The 22329-nt window shown below is 34.2% G+C and overlaps 1 protein-coding gene across 1 annotated transcript; it reads left to right on the forward strand.

The window, feature by feature from the left end:
* The first annotated feature begins 1749 nt into the window (after nt 1–1749).
* Nucleotides 1750–21726, forward strand: LOC127166258 (neurturin). Its single transcript, XM_051111377.1, has 4 exons — nt 1750–2047; nt 13261–13331; nt 13920–14091; nt 19227–21726. The coding sequence occupies exons 1-4, from the start codon at nt 2017–2019 to the stop codon at nt 19643–19645; spliced, it is 693 nt and encodes a 230-aa protein (XP_050967334.1). The 5' UTR covers nt 1750–2016; the 3' UTR covers nt 19646–21726.
* The last annotated feature ends 603 nt before the right edge of the window (nt 21727–22329 follow it).

Raw genomic sequence — 22329 nt, forward strand, 5'->3', positions numbered from 1 at the left:
ACTGAGTTTTATGTAATCTGAATCCATACAGGCCTATTAAAGACTATAGCTAATTACTGTATATACTGTATGTACTAATTACGTATAGTAATTACTATTATGTGTACATACATACATATATACAAAAAAGGTCAGAAAACATTTTCTAAAAATATGTTTCAAAATATATTTACATTATATTTTTATTTACATCATATTTACATTATATGTATTGAGTGTGTGTGTGTGTTTTATGTATATATAATACATAAAAATATATTTTTTATGTATTATAAAAATATAAAAATATATTTATAAATAAATAAATAAATATTGAAATGAAAAAATATATATATATGGGGTGGGGGGTCAAAATATATTTTATATATTATAAAATAAAAATGTTATAAAAATATATTTATAAATAAATAAATATAGAAATGAAATATATATATATATATGGTGTGGGGGGTCAAAAAATATTTTATATATTATAAAATAAAAATACTATAAAAATATATCTTTAAGTAAATAAATAAATATAGAAATTAAAAATATATATACATATATAGGGGTGGGGGGGGGGTCAAAATATATGTTTATATATATTAAAATATAAATATAAAATATATTTTAAATAAATAAATAAATAAATAAATATTGAAATTAATAGATATATGGGGGTGGGATGGTCAAAATACATTTTATATATTATAAAATAAAAATATTATAAAAAGTATCTTTTAAATAAATGTTATATATATATGTGTGTGTGTGTGAGGGTGGGGGTGGGGGTCTAAATATATTTTTATATATTATAAAATGAAAATATTATAAAACTATATTTTAAATAAATAAATGTAGAAGTTAAAAAATATGTATATGGGGTGGGCGGTCAAAAAATATTTTATATGTTATAAAACAAAAATAAAAAAAAATATTTTTTAAATAAAAAAAAAATACAAAAATATATATGGGGTGGGGGAGGTCAAAATATATTTTTACACACATTTCAGTCCATTTACATGTCAAATTTAATGACATTTTTTGTTGTTGTCTACATTGTCTTACATTCAAAGTACATTCAATACAGTCGAAAACAAATTTTACAATATCAAAAATATTAAAATCTCGTTTGTCAAGCAAAAGTATATTGCACATATTTGGTGCTCATTTGATTAGTGATTTGAACAAACTTTCTAACTAGGGACTAGAATTTTATATCTAAATTATGAGTTTTTTGACTAGCAAATATGGTAAGTAACTCCAGCAACTGCATAGTAAAATATTTGACCACTCAAATGAACAGCAAACGCAAATGCATAGCAAAACACTGGGAAAACTTCTTGACAGCCACTCACACTTCCTTATGAATTTGTAAAAATCTACTTATATTATCAAGTGAAACTAGAATAGAATAGAATAGAATAGAATAGAGCTCAGTTACTCCAGTGTCTCGACCAGGTGAGCGCGTTACCTGATCTTGCGTCTTTCACTCCATCTCCACCGCTGGCGACGCGACTGACTAGAACGCATTATAATCAGCGACGCGAGTGACGTAAGCACCCAATCGACCAATCGGAACGCTCTCATTATAATCAGCGGTGCACGGCGCGCTCACTTGCGTCGTGGATTATCATGGGAGCGCTGGAGTTTGTCGCGTCGCGTCGCGTCGCCCGCTTCTAGCGTATCATGTGATAGGGGCTGGAATTTGACACCTCGGGGGTTCAAAACTCTCATGTGTTTATGGGACTTGATTTTGGCACGGGCTCCTGCGTTTAGAGTAGAGAGCGTGTCCCGAGGAACCACCTGGACCTGAACGCGTCTGATCTTGCGTTTAAGACGCATCTGGGTCAGTCAAGACAACCCGAGTTTCTGGTCTCTCTGGACACAGTTTTGATGTGAAAAACGTGGATGTTCAGAATTATGCATCATCACTACAGGGAGAGGTCGAGAGGAAACATTTTAAGGAGTACATTGTCGTTATCTGTGGATTATTTTCACTTGTCCGTTTCTTAATTTATTTCACTCAAGTCCATGACAAAAGAGGTCGATCAGGACAGAAGAGGTAGGTTTATATCCTTTCTTTTCTTTTCTTTTCTTTTCTTTTCTTTAACATCTTTAGATATTTAATGTGAATCATGTTATAGTAAGGCATTGATCTAAAGTTTGCGTCTTTTATGAGCATAATTACATTTAATCATTTGTTTATATTTATATTAGATATTTATGTTGGCAGAAGCTACCTTTTTCTTGCTCTTTTCGAAAAAAATATTTTTTCACATGTCAGATTTATTTTCGCTAAAAAAAGTGTGTATATGTTAACGTATAGCTAATAATATGTAATATAATGCTCTTTTTTGGATGTTTTGCATCATAATGTTTGCCCTCAAAACAATAAGAAAGAATTTGTCATTAGCCACAGAATTTTCAATTCAATTAAATTTTTGGATTTCAAATTGATTAAATATAACGTGTACCTTGTTGTCTTTTTCTTGGACTGTGATTCTTTTTGTTCTTCTAAATTTCCTTTCCTTTAAAATGTCATTTTCTTTTATAAAACCGCATAAATCGGCATCAGTTATTGTTGGATCTGTTGAAAGGTGGTTGATCCCCAAAAATTAAAGGAAAATAAAAGCTGCTTAACTGCTTGGCTCCCCTCAATCCCATACAAACAGGTTGAAAATGCACCTCAAAATACTTAATTAAATGTATCCCTTTGCTTATTTGACAAGCTTTTTCCCAGCTGACTGAGCTGATGATTGATTATGGGACTGACAGTAAGTGTGCTCCTAAAAGAGCTGTTTTCCTGTCTGGAAGGGATGAAATCTGGATACAGTTAGAAGAGAATCCCAAGACTGTTTGCTCCACTCTGGGGTCTTATTATGGCCATTTGCGATTTTTAAAGTCTTATATCTGACTGAGACGTTTCATGTGCTGTGTATATGTAATTATAAACTCTCAGCTCTGGCTCAGGTGCATTGTTTTTTCCCCATCTGTTCTGTGCTGGAACAAATGAGCAGCACACCACCGCTGTCTCCTCTTGTAAATGTCTTTTTAAAAGATTTGGATCGGAATGTGCGAGATTCTTAGACGGAACCAGTCCCATATGTAGCTTCCTACCTATATCCCACCCATCTGGCGGCGTTGGTTGGCACGTTTGTTGAGCAGGTAATATTGTATTTCAGGATCAGATTGCAAACACTTGAAAAATAGACTGCAGGCTACTCCCTGGTATACTGTAATCTTTGGATCAAAATTATTAATTTATTTGTCTGTTGGCGTGGTTTTACATGACTAAGGCAGCAGGGTAGACTGTGGAATTTCTCTCGGGTTATTTGTTATGTCATGTTAGAAGATTGAATAGCAATGCTGAGTCATTGGTGTCTACAGCATATGGTATTTTTTCACATGGCACATGATGTGCTTTATGGTGATGCTGCTAAATGGTTTGATGGAATTTTGTGGAACCCCTGTATTATCATAAGAGGGTCTTTTTCGTTTATGACCTGCCATGCATTTATGTTGAAATGTCTTTAATGTGCTACGTTTTCCTGTTGCGGTGATAGATTGGGTGTGCTGACACTTAACGCTCAAGTGTCTGAATCACACCTCCTTTAAGAGACACTAATGCAAGTGTCCAGCCCTTTTCAGTTTTACTGTCTGCTGAAAGCTGTAATACTGTTTAATCACTTCCAAACTGTCTATTTCTGGAGACTTGCTCACCCACAGTGGAGTTTCCACCTAGTCAGTGTTTACTTTAATGATGGATCTTATAGTCGTTTTCACTTTTGGTCCAGGAACCAAATTTTACAGTTTTTCACCATTTACATGTATTCATTTAGAAGACTTGTTTCATCATAAAAAAATAAAAACAAAAATGTCTTTAAAATCTGATACTGAATTAATATAAACTAATTAATTATTTTATTTTTTTTATAAAATAGTTTTAAATATAAAAATATAAAATGGGATTAAATTAAATATTAATAATTAAAATACAATTCTTCTTCTTCTTATTATTTTTATTATAAAAATTATTTTATAAAATAAATAAAAAGAGTTTTATTGGACACCTTTAACACTGACAGCAAAAGACAGAAAACGTTTTCTACTGAAACATGTTTCTGCCACATAAAAAGGTATTTGCAGCTTTTTATCTCACAGTTCTGCCTTTTTTCTCAAAATTCTGAATTCACCTCTCAGAAATTCTAAGAAAAAAGAATTTTGCGATGAAGTTGCAATTATTACATGGCAGAAACAAAAAAACTGACTGTACAGATTTAACAGTTTTTTTTTACCTTAACAAAAAAAAGTATTTAAAATCAGGTTTTGAATAAATGTAAAAAATATATAATGTTTTATTAATTTTTAATAAAATGGTTTAAAATATAAGAATATAAAATATTATTAAATAGAATATAAATAATTGAAAGAGTAAATATTATAAAAGTATTAATAAATAATATTATAAAATAAATAAAAAAACAATTTTATTGGACACCTCTAACATTGACAACGAAAGACAGAAAGTGTTTTCTGTGGAAGCATGTTTCTGCCACCGAATAAAAAAGGTCTTTGCAACTTTTTATCTCACAGTTCGACTTTTTCCTCAAAAATCTGAATTCACATCTCAGAATTCAGACTTTTTTGTTCACAATTCGAAAAAGTCTGAATTGCAAGATATAAATTTAGAAGCGCAAGATAAAATCAAAGTTCTGAAAAGAAAAGTCAGAATTGTGAGATAAAGTTGCAGTTATTACATGGCAGAAACAAAAAAAAAATATATATATATATGAATTGTAAGATGTAAACTCAAATGTTTAAGAAAGAAATCAAAACTGTGAGATTCGGAGGGGGAAAAAAATCTAAATTGTGAGAAAGAAGGTCAAAACCGCAAGTTTATATCTTGCAATCTGAGGAAGAATGTCAGAATTGTGAACAAGCAATTAAAAAAAAAAATTAAATGACCTTGTTCCTCCTTTTTAAAAGCTAATAGTGTATTTTGCTATCCTAACTATGCACAAATATATGATTAGTTGCATTTTTAGCTTATTCATCCATTATTTTTCATCCATTTTTCCACACATTTTCAACTGTCTTTGACCCAGAAGCCCTGATTTTTCCATGTGAACTGCTGGTGTTTAAATTGCTCAGGTGTATTTTCAGCATCCATTTAATTTTGATGAAGCGACTACATAACAAGTGTAGGTTTCGTGACTGGAAACAGGGCAGTGCATGAGTGTCAGGCGATCACACGGGACACAGGAGCTCCGTGGTGTTAGTAAGAATTATGGGCCGCAGTCACCGCATGGCAGTCCACCGCTGGATAATTTATTATGGCCTCCGCTAATGAACAGCCTAGTTGTGCAATAATGAGAAACACCTTATCCAGGGTCAGAGCAGGGCAGAAGGACACTATAGAGCCCACGGAGTGAGGGTCTGATTCTTATGTAAAGTTAAACACTAGTTTTCTGCAGCCGGGTTTGGTGCACATTATACAGTTTATTTTGGACGAGAACCGCCCACTTAGACAGAAAGACTGATGGGAAATTTGTTTAGGGGCAAGTTTATATAAAAATAAAACACACAGTACCACAGTAATAGATCATCATGTAATTGAACAACAGAAAACAAAAACACGAAACACAAAAACAAAAAGAATGTTTGTGGACTTTAAAAAGTGACATGCACTGATTATTTCACAGTACTGCTACCAAGTGCCTCAGTCAAAACCCATCAAGAATTGATGCTACTAACCAGGAAATTTCAGTGGTTATTTTATCCTCAAAACCTTGTAAACACAACTTCCAGGAGGACTTATAAATGAAAGCTGTGTGCTCTTTCTCCCAGAAGTCAGATAAAGTGAAGTTAGAGCTTTCCAAAATCAAGAAGTGCTTTCCGGTTTTGTGTATGATTTTCAGCAGATGGTCAGTAAACAGACTGTGAGCTTGACTAGTTAATGACTAGTTTAAAACTAACTGCTTAGAAGGGAATTGTACCAGTGTAAACAAAATAGCAATGCACTTCATGTGCATTCTGACTTATAAACTTTAATTTATTTTCTCATATAATGTGACATATTTTAAACATCTTCACTTATTTCTTTTCAAATGTTGCCTTAAATGTAAAAAATATAAATAAAATGGTTATTAATTAAACAATTAAAAAAGAAAAAAGATTATTAATGTACATTTTACAAGAAAATACTATTTCAATTTTTCATGTGTTTGTGAAATTTACTAGAAGTCTCAAAGCAGTGAAAATTGCTTCTGCAGAACCTGATTTTACCAAGTACAACATGTTCCTGGATCAACATCTTTGTTGACCCTGGAACAACATTGTGATTAACCAGTCAGATTTGAAAAAACTGTTTACAGTTTTTGTGAAGTTTAGGCTTATAATCAGTGTTTGGTGCTTGTACATCAGTGTCATTCATCTATCATTTCTTCTGATTTTAGGGATTACTCATGGGTAAGGTTAGGTTTAGGTGTAAGGATGTGGTCAAGATTAAATGTTTGGATTAAAATGTTCTAGATGTTTTAGATTAAAACTCAGGAAAATCAGGATGTGCATTGCTTCTACACCAGATTTTTTTCAGGTTGTCAGTACTTAACAGAAATAGAATGGATTCTTAACTGCTTGTGCATGAAAACAAAATAAGATCAATTTAATGTAATTATTGTTTGTTTTGGCCAAAACTTTTTTTTCCCCTGAGAAATTCCTGGTGAAAAATCCAGCATATGCTGGTTAGGAATGTTTTGAAGCATGGCTGCTGGTTTGAGCTGGTTTAAGCTGGTCGTAAGCAGGAGCTAGTTGCTTAGGACCAGCTTAGGACCAGCAAAGAACCAGCTTAAACCAGCTCAAACCAGCAGCTATGCTTCCCCTATAGTAAAAAAGTAATAGATTTAAAATGCATTTGTTTTATAATAAGTATAGTTCAAGTCTGTTAACATATTAACTGACATATCGCTCGAGACTTACTGATATAAAAATTGCAATTAAACTTTATTTGGAGTACTACTTGTGCACAATGCACATTTGTTAATATTAAGGCTAAATGAGGATTGTATGATTGTTAAATAATATCGGTCTTTAAATGCAAAATATTTAAAGTGTACATAAAGTATACTTGCAATAGTTTCACTTTAGCACAATCAAATGTACTTAAGCATATCTTTAGTTGGACTTCAGCACTACTTCTGCACAATTAAAGTGCATTAAATACAAAATTAGTTGTTCCAATTTAGCAGACTTTAAATATACCAGTTTAGTATACTTCAAGTACAATTGCAAGGTACACTGTAAAAAATAAAAAACACAATTTGTTGAGTCATCTTAAAATAATTTGTTACCCTGCTGCCTTACAATTTTAAGTTCAGTCAACTAAAAGAAGTTTATTCAACTTGAAATGTTAAGTTTTACTAAGTAACAACTTAGATATTTGTGTTTGCTAAACTTAACAGATGGATAAGTAACCCAGCTGCCTTAAAATTTTAAGTTGATTCAACTCAAATATCTAAGCTGTCACTTAGTATAATTTAACATTTCAAGTTGAATGAACTTTTTTGTGAGTTGACTGAACTTAAAATTTTAAGGCAGCCAGGTTACAAATTATTTTAAGTTGACTCAACAAATTGTTTTATACAGTGTATTTGTAAGTACATAATATGTAAATGTATTTGTAGTATGTTTAGTATGAAAAAATGTATTTTAAATACATTTTAGTATATTTATTTTTCACTAGGTTGCTGTTTTTTTCGACAGTTGTCTCGTTTTCTCAACAACGTCTCAATCTGTGCGCAGATTTAACAAGATGCCACTCAAAAGTCAGAGATCTCGGTATGAACTTAAACATTTCTCAACAAATCTTATCTCTTCCAAAACCAAGTAATCTGAGCTGCTTGTATATTTTTTTTTAAAATAGTACCTATGTTGGGCCAATAGCCTTGTGGGCAGCGTGCTGACATATAGCGCTGTTGTGCTCCGATCCCGCCCCCCATCTCTCTTTCACTTCACTTCCTGTCCTTTCTGATCTGTCCTGTCTGTAATAAAGGCAAAATGCCAAAAAATACATCTAAATAAATAATGCCTATACTCTGTATGTTCACTATTGACTCATTTAGTCTGTGTTTATTGATGTATATCTCCTAATCTATAAAAGAGCAACATTTTATTGCAGTAAAAGCTCCTCTGGTGAGGATTTGAACCAGTATGCCAATGTAGAGAGTGTAATTTTGAAGTAGCAGTGAACAGTGTATGAGTTTGTGCTTGTATGCAGTATTGCTAGGAGTGAAAACGCATCGAGTTGACCCGGCAAACTCAGCCATGTGGAATGTTCTGTAATGTCATCAGAGTAAACAAATACAAACACTTTTGAGAATTCATCGCTTTCTCTTTCTCTTTCTGTCACTTCAGATTGAGCTCTCAAGATCGGTCTTCATTATTCCCAATTACACACGTTACCCACCCAAATTTCTCCTTCGCCTCCCATTTCTCCATCTGACAGCTCGGACCCCACAGCGAACGCACACACACTGCTGAGAAGTGTATCCGATGTGCTTCACACACGCATGCTGGATTTTATTATTTGCGAAATGTTTTTGATTCATCATGTCAGTGAGCAGGTTCATTTGTCTTAATGGAGCTGACAGATGTGTGTATCTGTGTACACCACAGAGAAACAAGGGGATGAGAGATAGATGGCTGTGCGAGAGTGTGTGTGTTCACAGCCGGACATCTGGTTCTCCGCTGTCACGCTTGCACAGAAGTTTCTCAGTAGAGAATCCAAACAGACGCCTCTTCATTTACAGAAACAGAAACATGTTTAAATTCTGTCAAAATTGTCCTTCCAGAGCAGCTCATCTCTCTTAGTTCACAGACGGCCTTGTATAAAATGTATACGTCTCAGATCATCGCTCTGTATGTCTTATTCACAACAGCAGATACTTCTGAAGACCGCTTGACTGGTGCTTGCCTGTTAAAATCTCCCTGTCATGATGCAAGGATGTTGCTATGCGGTGCATAGGGCATTCTGGGTGGTTGCTAGGGGGTTCTGGGCGGTTGCTAGGTGGGTACTTACTGGAACAAGTGAAGACTTCATCCTCAAGTCTCAAGGCATATATGCCTTGGGTCTTGCCTTCAATGTGAGGCTGTGAGATTTAGTTTGCTGTTTAGTTGCACACTTTTAAATGTGTCAGAATAATAAAAGGTTGACATTTATATGCTGTAAATAAGCTGCACCACACACTGGGGTTGGTAAGATTTTTTATTTTTTTGTTAAAAAATGTTAGTTCTTATGCTCACCAGGGCTGCATTTATTTGATCAAAAATACAGTAAAATTGCAAAATGTTATTATAATTTAAAAAAGAGTTTTCTATTTGAATATATTTTAAAATGTAATTTATTTCTGCGATCAAAGCTGAATTTTCAGCATTGTTACTCCAGTCTTTTGTGTCACATAATCCTACAGAAATCATTCTAATATGCTGATTTGCTGCTCAACAAACATTTCTGCTTATTATCAGTGTTGAAAACAGCTGTGCTGCTTGATATTTTTGTGGAAACTGTGATTCTTTTTCTTAGTATTTTAAATGTTTACTGTCACTTTTGATCAATTTGATGCATCCCTGATTAATAAAAGTATTATTTTTTTGCAAAAACTCTGACCACACAATAGTGTGTTTATTCAAGTTTTACCTTTGGTTTTACAAGTTGCAAAGTCAATGCACTTGCTCCTTTATTTTGTCTTTTAGTGGCTAATTAATAGGCGTTTAGATGAATGTGTCATTAGCAGCTCAGTTTGACTTGGAACCAGACACAGTCCATCTCAGAGCATGTTTTTTTTTTTTTTTTGATGTAAGCAAGGAGGATGTTGACTTCGGTTTTTCGTTTGATTTTAATGGCATATTTGTCTCATTAAAAAAAATATTCCTGTGTCATCAACATTGTGCCACATCAAAACCCTCGTTAGCTTAAAGCATGTTTTGACAACCTTTCACTGTGATGAGTGATTTGCTTTCTTAATTTGAAGTTGAAGAAACTCGCTCAACAGTGAATCATCTCAAACTTATTTGCGTATTTGATTAGCTGTAGGAGTGCGTGTTTGTGATTTACAGCTTTGTCACAAATGTTTATATATAAATATGTGAATTTAAAAAAATGCATTTTTAAATTAAAATTTTTGAAAATAATTATATTTTAAAAAAGGATTATAAAGCCATAAGCCCCAAGAAGCCGTGGTTTACAGTGAATTTATAACACATAAGGGGCGTTGTTTTTTTTTGGCATGACAAAAGTTGCAACAAAGTGGTTGCCGAGAAACACACAGATGTAAACAAAGGTGTATGTTTGTAGAGTAATTTACAACAGCTTCGAATGCGGCTCAGCCAATCAGAATCAAGGACCGGAACTATCCGCTTTATCATTAAAAATAAATTTTAAATGTAAATAAAAAAAATTAATATATATACAAAATGTTGGTGTACGTGAGCATTCAGATTATTAAAATTATAAATAAAAATAAATTTAAATATGTAGATTTAAAAATGACCTTTTAAACCTATACAGTGGCCCAAAAACTATTAGGACTAAGAATAACAGGCTTAAAAATGTCTGAATGGCAAAGCATTTGATGATTAAACATCGGATCAGGTGTCTCTAGCAAATACTGCAGGACTAACATGACTTTACATCATCATTTTTCTTCAGTGTGAGAATAAGCTGGTGTTTGGGTGATTTTTAGTCATTATATGAAGTCATTTCTCCTCAAGTTCTCACAGGTGTCCTAACAGAGGAAGCACAGATGTAGAGAATCACATTAACTATCAACATGATCCACTAATGCTTCACAAGTCTTGATTTTTTCAATCCAAAACACAGACATTGGCGCGAACGCTGAGGTGTGGGACTGTCTGTTTGTCATTACTTTTGCAGTTTTATTTAGTGACGTTCGTGTGCAGACACTTCAGCTTTAATTGCTGTATATGCTTGTAGTTTATAATTGAAGAGTGTTTTAAATCTTTGGCTAACCTTTATGTCACTCGGTGAAGCTGCCAAAGTGTGCAGACCGTGTCAGTGCACACAACAACGTGCAGTCTTCGGCAGAGGTGGGTTATTCATAGCAACAGTGTGCTGTAAATTTGATATTTAAGGCTGCAGGTGAAATTATCTCTCTAGGTCAGCTCTGAATTGCATTGCTACTTTCATCACATCCTGTTGTTTAACCATTTTATGGCAGCCTCCTTTCCGTGCAGCACAAGATAGCTTTTCAGCATCTGCATGTTTATACATGTGGTCAAGGAAACCCTCAGAGCCAAGTGATTAATGATGATATAATGTCAATTTAGGTGGAATGCTTTATTAGAACAGACATACTGTCCCACATTCTCTTCTGAGTGATTTCTGTGGCATTTCTAAGTGCGCTGGGCAGTTGCTAGCAGTGTTAAGGGAGATGCATTACAAGTAACTTGAATTACGTAATCAGATTACTTTTTTCAAGTAACTAGAAAAGTAATGCATTACTTTTTTAAATAATTAACACCAGTTACTTTGTTTTTCTGTTTATTGACTGTCAGAATGTTGAGAGAAATCTGGAATAAGTGCAGTGTGAACATGATTACTAGAAGAGTAGTTCTATCTAGAATAAATGTGAACATGCATTTACTCATGTCACTTGCACAAAAACAGATTCAGTATTTCTCAATATCAATAAAAACAGTAAAAAGCAGACTTTTACACACACCAGCAATAATTAAATGTTAACAAAAAACTTCTTTATGTATTTAATCCCATGTTATTAACCAGTGCCTTTGATGTTGACCTGCAGTGATGTAATTCAGCAATACTAATAAGCAAAAATGACTTTCTTTTTTTTTCTTCTATTGCTTTCTATTCTTCATGTAATCCAGAACGGCAGCAGAGCTGAATGGTTTGTTTGAGCTTTTTGAATTTACATTTCCTTCAGCCTGAGGCTTATTCATTTCACTTTTGGTGTGAAAGGGCTTTTGCGTTTGCCAAGAACAGAACTGTTTTATATTGAAAACAAGCAAGCCCAGCTCGGATGGGGAAAAGTAGCATGAACGTAATGCTTTCCATAAAAAGTAACTAATAAACACAGTTAGTTACTTTTTTTAGGGAGTAAAGCAACAATGTAATGCGTTACTTTTAAAAGTAACTTTTTCCAACACTGGTTGCTAGGATGATACTAGAGAGTTGCTAAGGTGTTCTGTGTGGTTGTTAGGGTGTTGCTACGTGAAGATTGTCCTTTTGCTTAGTAAAGAAGTTTTTTCGAATCTCAGAATGGATGGGAGAGCGTCTGCAGGAAATTTTAGAGAGAAGAAGCTGTAAAAAATAAAGAAAAAAGGTTGATTTGAACCAGTATTTATTATTATTATAATTATGATTAGTTTTATGATATTTCTCAAGAGGGGTTCTAGAGCATCTTGGGAACATTTCAGAGAAAAGTGTGAAAAAGTGAGGAAAAAAGGTTGCTTTGGACCAATATTTAATGCAACAATCAATATACAGTCAATGATAATTATTTGAAAAATCTAATAATAATTTTTAAAGGGGGTGCTAGAGCATCTGGGAAACATTTTAGTGAATATAAATGGCAATTATTTAATATTTAAATGTGTTTTCTTTATATTATACACTAGTATAGTAAACACTATTTTTTTTTAAGGTATAAATGAGTCTTAAAATTGCCTCCATATTATATGGATGTTGTCCTTTTCAAAGGGGTCATCATTATTGATCATATTTTTAAAACCTAAAGTTTTAGAACAGTAAAAGCACAAATCTCCTCATTAGGTTACATTATTTCATGATTGTCTGTTAAGCAAAATTGTGCAAAATAAGTTACAATTTGATGGCTTTAATAGCACAATGCATGATAAATGAAAGACAGGGCTTGCTGAGCCATGAAACCACACCACACTCAGGTAATAATTGATTGATATTTGCACATCACTTTACCCATCATGCTTTCAGCAGAAGGAATGTGGCAAGACAGAAAATGATTAAAAACTTTAATTTAGTGACATATTAAAGAATTCTCTCAGATATGCTGCTGTTTTCCCCATTAAATGCAAAATCTGAAATTCTGAAAAGCTTTTATGCATCTGTTTTTCGGTAGGAGAGTTGATCTTAACATTCAGAAATGCTTTGCTTAAAAATAATGAGACTTTTTATTTATGGGTGCCTGTTTCTTTAAGAGCCACTTGTTTAGTGCCATCATATTTGCATGCATATCTAATTGTACATCTTTTCCTTTCTAGATGGCAAAGGGTGGAGAAGTCTGGAGAACTGCATGGCCGCACCTGCCCGATGTCACCTGAGAAACTGGAAGGTGAGCATTCACCCTATCATTTGGCTTATCAGCTAATAAACAAGCGCACGCTTTGATGCTGCCTGACATAACATCGTAACCCCTGTTTGGTCTCGGCTTGCCTGTACTACATTACCGAATGTGTCAGAAGCGTGTCGGTTTGGACTTGTTTGTGTGTCAGCACGCTCGATTTTCACTCCGGCTCATCGGATCTTTTCAGCCAGACACTCCACAGACACTCATTCATTAAAGTCATCCTGAAATATTTACTCATGGGGATCTACGGCGGTGTTCGGTGTTCCTTAAGTAATTAAACAGGCTGAAGTGTTGGCTGTGTAGGATCATCGGAGGTCTGCTGTAGTTCAGGTTTGGGGGTGGGAAGCGTATCCACGTGAATGGGCAGATCGGACATCACGGATCGGTTTACTCTGTCTGGGTTTATATAACGCACGGGAGTAATGGGCAGGCCGTGACAGCGCACTAGATTAACCCTGAGGACTCATGTCATTGTGGTTCCTACTACCGTGTGTTATTGGCTCTTTCTTAACAACAGCTTCAGTGCAGTACATGCTGTATTGGTGATTATGACATCTTTTGTCTTTTGTGCAGGTGATGCTGCTCGTGTTCATATGTCTTCTGGGTCTCGTTGATGGACATTTCCTTCAGGAGGAGACAGAAGAACCCCATCTTGGCAGGCTGAAAGCCCGTTCAACCCCTCCAGATCATCCGCAAAAAGATCTAGATGAGAAGCAGAGCAGAGCGCCATGGGCACGACTGCATGGTCAGTACATCCTTGACATTGTATGGGTAACCAGGGCTAGTTGTCACACTTTATATATAGGACAAAATTCACAAAAATTATCCTCTGAAGTACCAAATTCACCATGCAAAACACTGTTAGAGAAAACCAACCAACTGCACTTGTGGCTCACAGTCTTATAGTTATTGAGATATAACTCTTTTGACAACTTCCCCATTTCAACTACACTTTAGTTTACAAGCCTCATCCACCTTTGACAATATTGCAAAGCCTGTAATTAAAATTGGAGACTTTTCGTCTGTACCAACAGTAAAATTAACCCCTTCAGCAAGACTTGGTGATAGATGTGAGCGATTTCAAAATTATATGTTGTCATTAAGTGTGTACCGAAGGCTGTGCTGCAAGTCATAATGCTAATTCTCTAGCAGACAAAAGCTCATGAAGCTGTTTCAGATGTGAATACCAACATGTTTCATTAAATACCAACATTGTCTTAGATGTTTTCCTTAAATTTGAACAAATGAGTCAATTGTTGGCATACATTAAGCTATAAAATGTGGATAGCAGCTCATGTCATTTGGAAATTTGATGAGAAATGTTTATTTATATTGTGATAAACTCTAACTATTCATTGCAGACTTTGACCTTTAAAACAAAAGAATGGTTTATGTTTCTCAACTTAATCTTATTGCTGTAAGAAAACAATTGAGATAAACAAAAGAGATTTAACTAGTTAGTTTTCTTTCAAATGGAAAGCGAAGGTGAAACCAGTTACGGTCTGAGAAGATTTTGCTTCTGTCTGCTCAGGGTTCTTACTGAAGTTACTATTACATTTTCTGTCTAACCTGTCAAAGGTTTGAGTCCTTTGGGAATGATGCTTTACACTTTCTGAAAGCCCTAATGGGTGAATCTCACGAAACCTGTCAAAAACATGTCCAGATCATATTCCACTCCAAATTCAAATTCAAATTCAAATTCAAATTCAAATTCAAATTCAAATCCAAATTCAAATTAAAATAAAATAAAATAAAATAAAATAAAATAAAAATTATTTTGGTCAATTAAATCTTTATTTAATTGAATATCAGTTGAATAACAGATTATTTCGAAATAATGAGATTAATGCATACAGAAGGTTTAAAACCTCTAAGATGGAACAGGCCAAAACCACCATTTAATTGATTTAAAACAACCTAGTTTTTATGTTAATTGCCTCCTTGCTCTGCTTTGTGAACAAACACTTGCACATTTTATTAAACCTTTTCTGCTCAACTGGAGTCAGTCGAGGTCTAGTGTAGTTCTGTTTAGTGTTGACAAACAAAATCCTGCTCTAAATACTGATTTGATTAGACTGATTTAGGTTAAGTCTAACCTGCATATAACATTTTAATACAATAGTTTGAAAACAGTAGAAAATTGAAGAATCATAGAATCATTCAGAAGCATTACATTAATGAGGGGTTAATCTTCTTAAATGTGATGAATGTCCCATTCGATTATAAATAGGACTCTGTTGATTCTAGGGTGAAATGTGACCTGGATGTTTATGTGAAATTCTTCACACTTTTCTGCATTTACAGAGAACATCTTTGTTGAAATTGAAGACGTTGTTCTTCTCATCCTGTGATTCTGTGTTATGTCACACTGACACATTGCTTCAAGGCAAATTCCTAGCAAATTATTCTATTTTTCCTCTTATGTTTAGCCAAAATAAAATATCTGTGCACATAATAGTATTAAAACATGAGTGGAATGCAAACTTACCGTATCTCTTGTGAGGACATGCACTATAATGCAAACTTAAGATATAGAAATGTTTTCGCTTTAATCAGCTCTAAGGATCTTCTGACATTTAATGCTGACATGCCCATGTACTTTGTTTTGTGCAGTTTGATAAACATGATCAGCATTAGCTGAACCACAAGATGACATGTTGGGCAAACAAACACAGCAGTGTTTTCACAGAGCTGCAGAGTCACAGTGTTTACACTCTTCAGGAAGTCAGCCGTGATATTGACCGTTTTGCTGCCACTGAAGTAGACCCTGTTATCAAAAACACCACCATCAGTGGATGCTGACGGGCCATTAAAATACACAAAACGGCTCAAATGCACAATATATTAACAGATGTCACATGAAAGGTACTGCTGGAGGTCTGCAAAGAAGATAAAGAAAACATACGCTACTGTTTAAAAGTTCGTAGTCTTTTCTGCTCGCCAAAGCAGTACAGTAATATTGTGAAATATTATTGCTATTTAAAATAACTGTTTTCTATTTGAATATATTTTAAAATTTAATTTATTTCTATGATGCAAAGCTGAATTTTCAGCATCATTACTCCAGTCTTCAGTGTCACGATCCTTCAGAAATCATTCTATTATGCCGATTTGCTGCTCATGAATATATAAGGCTCAAAAGAACAGCATTTATTTGAAATATAAATATTCTGAAGCATTATAAATGTCTTTACTGTCACATTTGATTAATTTAAAACATCCTTGTTGAATTGTAGTATTTCAACATCAAAAAGAATGGCAGACTTCTCCTTTAAGAGGGAGGATTGTTTCTTTACTGAGATGCACAGATGTTGTACACACGTTTTTCACACCCAGTACATTTGTCATGTATTTCCCCAACTCATGCATGCAATAGAATAATCTCAGCCTGCTCTGCTTTATCAATTTTATGTTCCACTTCAAATAATCCAGAGCTCCTCCGTGCAGGTTTTGACACAGCAAATTGCTCCCTTGAAAGCTAATTACTGCAATCTTTGCCTGGAGAAAGCTTGAATCATATTCTAAGGTTCTCCTCACCCTGTGACTTTAAACAAATCTCTATAAACATGATGTGGCACGTTATGGGATGTTTTCAGGGCTGCATGCTGCAGTTGCATGAGTTACAGTACAATAACAGTCCGGTGCAGTGGCAGTAAGGTGCTCTGTGAACGGCAGGAGGAATTTCACACCGCGGAGAGACGTGCACACGTTACACAATCAGCTGCTGAGGTGTGAACCAGGGCCACTAGTGTTATCACCTTTTTAAATGCCAGTGTTACATTACAGTGGGCGGATGTGCCTTGTGCTGGCAGGAATTGAGACTATTTTAATGCATCAGAGACACGTGCCAAAAGCTGTATTCTCGGGAGAAATATAGTTCAAACAAAAATCATTTACTCATGGCTGTGTCATTCCAAACCTGAATAATTTTCTATCATCGGTGGAACACAAAAGTTGCATTTTTTTGTGTAGAAAATAGCCTGTTTTCCATATAATAAAAGTGGATGGGACGGGTGATGTCAAAAAAGGAAAATATCATAAAAATTAATGCAACTTGTTGCATTGTATTCCAAGCGTTTTGAAATAAAATTATTCCCCTCCACTGTAGAACCAAATCCATTATGCCATTGGACATGTGTATTGAAATATATCGTACCTAGAATGTATTTCGAAACTATTTTCACTTTGAAATTGATAGCAAATTTAGAAATTCAAAAATTAGATTTTAAAATTCAGTGATTACAAAGAATCAGCACGTATATGAATTAAATTTGAAATTTTGAAATTGAACTGTAAACTTTGTTTGAAAAATCATTTTGTACAATGTAGCATTAGGTTTTATGTTCGTGTGTGTTTTGTGACCAAATAATATTTGCGTCAAACCTGATATGGCACATTTATTAGCTAAATGTGATTTGATAGTTACAGTAAAGGGCTGATTCTTAGCAAATAAATCGACGTTTAATGTTTTCAGAAAAGTTATTTTATTTTTAATGGCCTACTAAAACAATCACACAAGGTTATCACAGTCTTATATTACTATAATTCACTCTTGCGCATATGATTTTGCTTTTTTACTAGTTTGAAACAGTGTATATAAGTAAAGACAAACTTACTGTCTCAAAGACAGCTCTTTTGTATGAAACTACACTACCAGTCAAAAGTTTCTGAACAGTAAGATTTTGAATGTTTTTTAAAGAATTCTCTTCGGCTCACCCAGCCTGCATTTATTTGACCCGAAGTACAGCATATTTTTATTATTTATAATATCTGCTTTCTATTTGAATATATATTAAAATGCAATTTATTTCTGCGATCAAAGCTAAATTTTTAGCAACATAAGCTTGGAGTCAGAAATTATTTTTTTCTGGAGAAATTATAGAAATTAATACTTTTATTTAGCAAGGATGCTTTAAATTGATTCAGTTAAATATAAATTCAATTAAAAAAAAATTAAATTAAAAAATCATTAAAAAAATACACTATTTTCAACATACCAATAATAGTAAATGTTTTTTTTTAACATAAAATCAGTATATCAGAATGATTTGTGAAGGATCATGTGACACTGAAGACTGGAATAATGATGCTGAAAATTCAGCTTGAAATCACAGGAATAAATTAGATTTTACAATATACTAAATTTGAAAACAATTACTTTAAATAGTAAAAATATTTCAGATTTTTACTGTTTTTGCTGTACTTTGGATCAATTAAATGCAAGCTTGGTGAGCAGAAGAGACTTTCAAAACATTAAAAATCGTTCTGTCCATAGAGAAATTCAGGATAGCTAAACTGTCTGTTAGTCTTTAAATCTATATTATTAAATCCAATATATAAACATAAATTGATCAACATAAATTATAAGTCCTCATGCTTTGACTAAAAAAGCAAAATATATAATCAATGTTGTTAGTTGAACCTTGTAAGTTCTTGCAGCAGTTAAACAATAGCCTAAATAGCCTAAAAAGTTGACTTTATTTAATTATTCATTATTTAATGAGTCATTTTTTTCTTCATTTAATAATCAATAAATCTTTAAAACAGAAATTCATTTTTTTTTTAAAAAATGAAAGTGAAACAGTGACAAGTCCTGGATCTGTTGTTATATTAACACTTATGCAATGTTGCTCAACCAGTCAGATCAAGGACCAGAACTAAATGTTGCATAATTTATGATGCTGTTAAGGTGCTTTTTGTAGTTTTCCTACTTAATAGCCCTAATTTACTTTGAGCTACCACTTCAGATTTTCTTTCTATCACCCATAAGAAAAAAGTCATATGGCTTTGTAACAAAATAAGTAATGATGACAGAATCTTTATGTTTGGTCACATTCTGTGGTCACTTCTGTCATCAGCTCGTGTTTTCTGTCTCCTCAGATTTGGCCGAGGAAGGCGAGGGTCATCGAATCCGGTGGCAGCGCTCCTCTACAAACAACTCAAGTTTGCGTAAATCTCCTAGGAACCGCAAGGAACGGCGCAACCGTCAGCGAGGCCGGAGCAGCCAGGACTGCCGTTTGGAGAAGAAAGAGATGAAGGTGCGCGATCTCGGCCTCGGCTACGACTCGGACGAGATCGTGCTGTTTAAGTACTGCGTTGGGACGTGCATGAGCGCCCGTAAGAACTACGACCTGGCCCTGAAGGTGCTGACGGATAACGGCAGCGTTTCCAGCCGCAAGGTGAGCACTCACCCCTGCTGCAGACCCACACGCTTCGAGACCGTCTCTTTCATGGACGCCCAGACCAGCTGGCAGACCATCAAATGGCTCTCAGCGGCCAACTGCAGCTGTGTGGGATGAGAGAAGCTGAGGAGACGCAGCCGGTAAAATCAATCCAAAGCTCCGGTATAGAAAGTGCAAGGAGTCGGATACAGCGCTCCTGATGATGCAGCGGATCTGCTACCGTGAGCACGGGATCCATAGGAATACGGGACGTCCTGCAGGGAGACGGTCATGTGACCTCGGAGAGCCAAAACTGTACCTGTGAAGCAAGTCGTCAGATTCCTGCTCCAGACTGCAGTTGTGCATGGAAAGTTTGTGAAAAGTAACTTGAAGGCCTACGTTTCACATTATATGAGTTATTAGAGATGTTTTAAGAACGTGGATACCATGAAGGTTCATTTTAACAGAACAGAAGGTGCTTTTAATTCACTTATCAGCTTAGCGCGTGTGTGTTTATTATGCACACACTTTTCTTAAGCCATGTGCACATTACAAGACTGAAGCTTGTCTCCTTTTTATGCTTGCAAGTAGTCTACAGCAAAAAAAAAAAAGTGCTCTCCATTTTGCAGGCCGGTTCTGAATGCTAAGTGGTGGATTTCTGCGTCGGCTCTTTATAATGATGATATCATGCTCGATTACACTGTATGTCTGGACGTATGCCCGGTTATAGGACTCTCTTCCATCATCTGATCATCATTAGATGAATTACTGCTGCCATGATCGCTCGAAAATGTACACAAACTATTTTTAACTCTTTTCAACTCTTTTCACTTTCAAACAAAATTCCGTCTGCTTTCCATAAGCAGTACGAGCTTTGAATTTTGTGAATAATGTATTCTATGATAGGCCTGTTTTACAGAGAAATGAATCATTCTTGGATTTAAAATAATGTCAGTGATCTAATTTACATTGTTGTTCAAACGTTTGGAGTTGGTATGAATTAATAGTTTTATTCAGCAACAGTGACCGAAAGTGAGATTAAATGCATTTGTAATGTTGCTGTTCTTTTGAAAATTCTATTAGAATGATTTCTGAAGGATCATGTGACACTGGTGCCTGGAGTAGCGTAATGATGCTGAAAATTCAGCTTTGCATCACAGGAATAAATTACATTTTACATTGTATTCACATAGAAAATTGTTTTTTAAATAGTGATAATATTTCAAAATTTTACTGTAATTTTACTGTATTTTTGATCAAATAAATGCAGCCTTGGTGAGCATAAGAGACCTCTTTAAAAAACAGCATATTGCTGTGCCAGCACAGATGAAACTGGATTTAGGGTCGTTAATTAATAGGTTTTTGCAAGCAAAACTGTTTAGTGAATTCACCTGTGAGTGTTTAAACAGCTCAGGTTGACTTGTGACTGTCTTGTAATGTGCCCTTGGTGTTACACACTTGCACAAACACAACCACAACAGCTAACCGCTTATCCTGATGCCACATTCAGTAACCTCTGCTATCAAGAAATACCTCTTTAATTTCAAAGTTTTTTGATCAACATTTCTTTGTTTCACTGATTGAGTGGAAGTCTGTTTTTCTGTACATTTTCTATTATGCATTGGATCTTTGTCAGGGTACATGATGTATTTGATTTGTAAGTTAAGTGAAATGGCGTCCTGGCTAAGGTTCGTAGCACACAGCACTGTACCGGGTTACCAAATTGTGTTTTAATTGAGACATTGTCGCTTTCCATGTTTTTTGGTGTTGATTAATTATGTGCAAGGTGAATGATATACCAAAGCGATAGAAAAATAAATAGCAGATCACCTCAGGTAGAGACAGTGGACAGTAGAAATTAAACCTGTGGTTTACACCTTTATAATCGATCTGTGACGCGCTTCTATTCCATTTCTCAGACTTACTGTATTAATTTCATGGTTTACTGTTACTTTTACTCATATATCACTTGTAATGTTCCCAAAGACACTATAACTACCTGTGAACTCAATCTCAGAAGAACACATCTGGCTCATGTTTCACCCTAAATTCAACATAAATAAACAAAAAATATATATATTGTTTTAATTTTTAAATTATTCTCATATGATTTTTATTTTAATTTCATCAGTTAAACAGATTTCGCCTAAAACACACATTCTCAGTACTGTAATGTAAAAACAATGCATACACTGTAAAAAACAAAAAACACAATTTGTTGAGTCAGCTTAAAATAATTTGTTACCCTGCTGCCTTAAAATTTTAAGTTCAGTCAAATCAAATAAGTTTAGTCAACTTAAAATGTTAAGTTGTACTAAGTAACAACTTACATATTTGTGTTTGTTAAACTTAACAGATGGGTAAGTAACCCAGCTGCCTTAAAATTTTGAGTTGAATCAACTCAAATATCTAAGTTGTCACTTAATATAACTTAACATTTCAAGTTGAATACATTTTTTGAGTTGGCTGAACTTAAAATTTTAAGGCAGTCGGGTAACAAATTATTTTAAGTTAACTCAACAAATTGTTTTTTACAGTGTAGATTATATCGTATTTATACATTATAGTAGTATTTGTTGTAGGCCTACATGCTTCTTTTACTGTAGTACATAAAATGACTGTTACAGTAATGATAAAACAATCATTTTTTATTTTATTTTATTTTGTTTTATTTTATCCCGCTCCATTTCATTTCATGTGAGCAGTTAAATGTGAGCAGAACGTGTTGTCATGAGATTCACCCTTAAACTAAAAGCATTTTATGACTATTAAATTCCATTTTTGTTACTGCTTTTGTTACTACAGGGGTTTTGTATTGATAT

This window comes from Labeo rohita, chromosome 6 (assembly GCF_022985175.1).
Source record: "Labeo rohita strain BAU-BD-2019 chromosome 6, IGBB_LRoh.1.0, whole genome shotgun sequence".
In the NCBI taxonomy this organism is placed as follows: Eukaryota; Metazoa; Chordata; class Actinopteri; order Cypriniformes; family Cyprinidae; genus Labeo; species Labeo rohita.

Bases quoted from the DNA above. Each gene is read 5' to 3' on its own strand.
- LOC127166258 (XM_051111377.1), top strand. From the start codon at position 2,017: ATGACAAAAGAGGTCGATCAGGACAGAAGAG. The intron at 13,332-13,919 runs GTGAGCATTCAC...TCTTTTGTGCAG, and splicing joins GTCACCTGAGAAACTGGAAG to GTGATGCTGCTCGTGTTCAT. The intron at 14,092-19,226 runs GTCAGTACATCC...CTGTCTCCTCAG, and splicing joins GCCATGGGCACGACTGCATG to ATTTGGCCGAGGAAGGCGAG.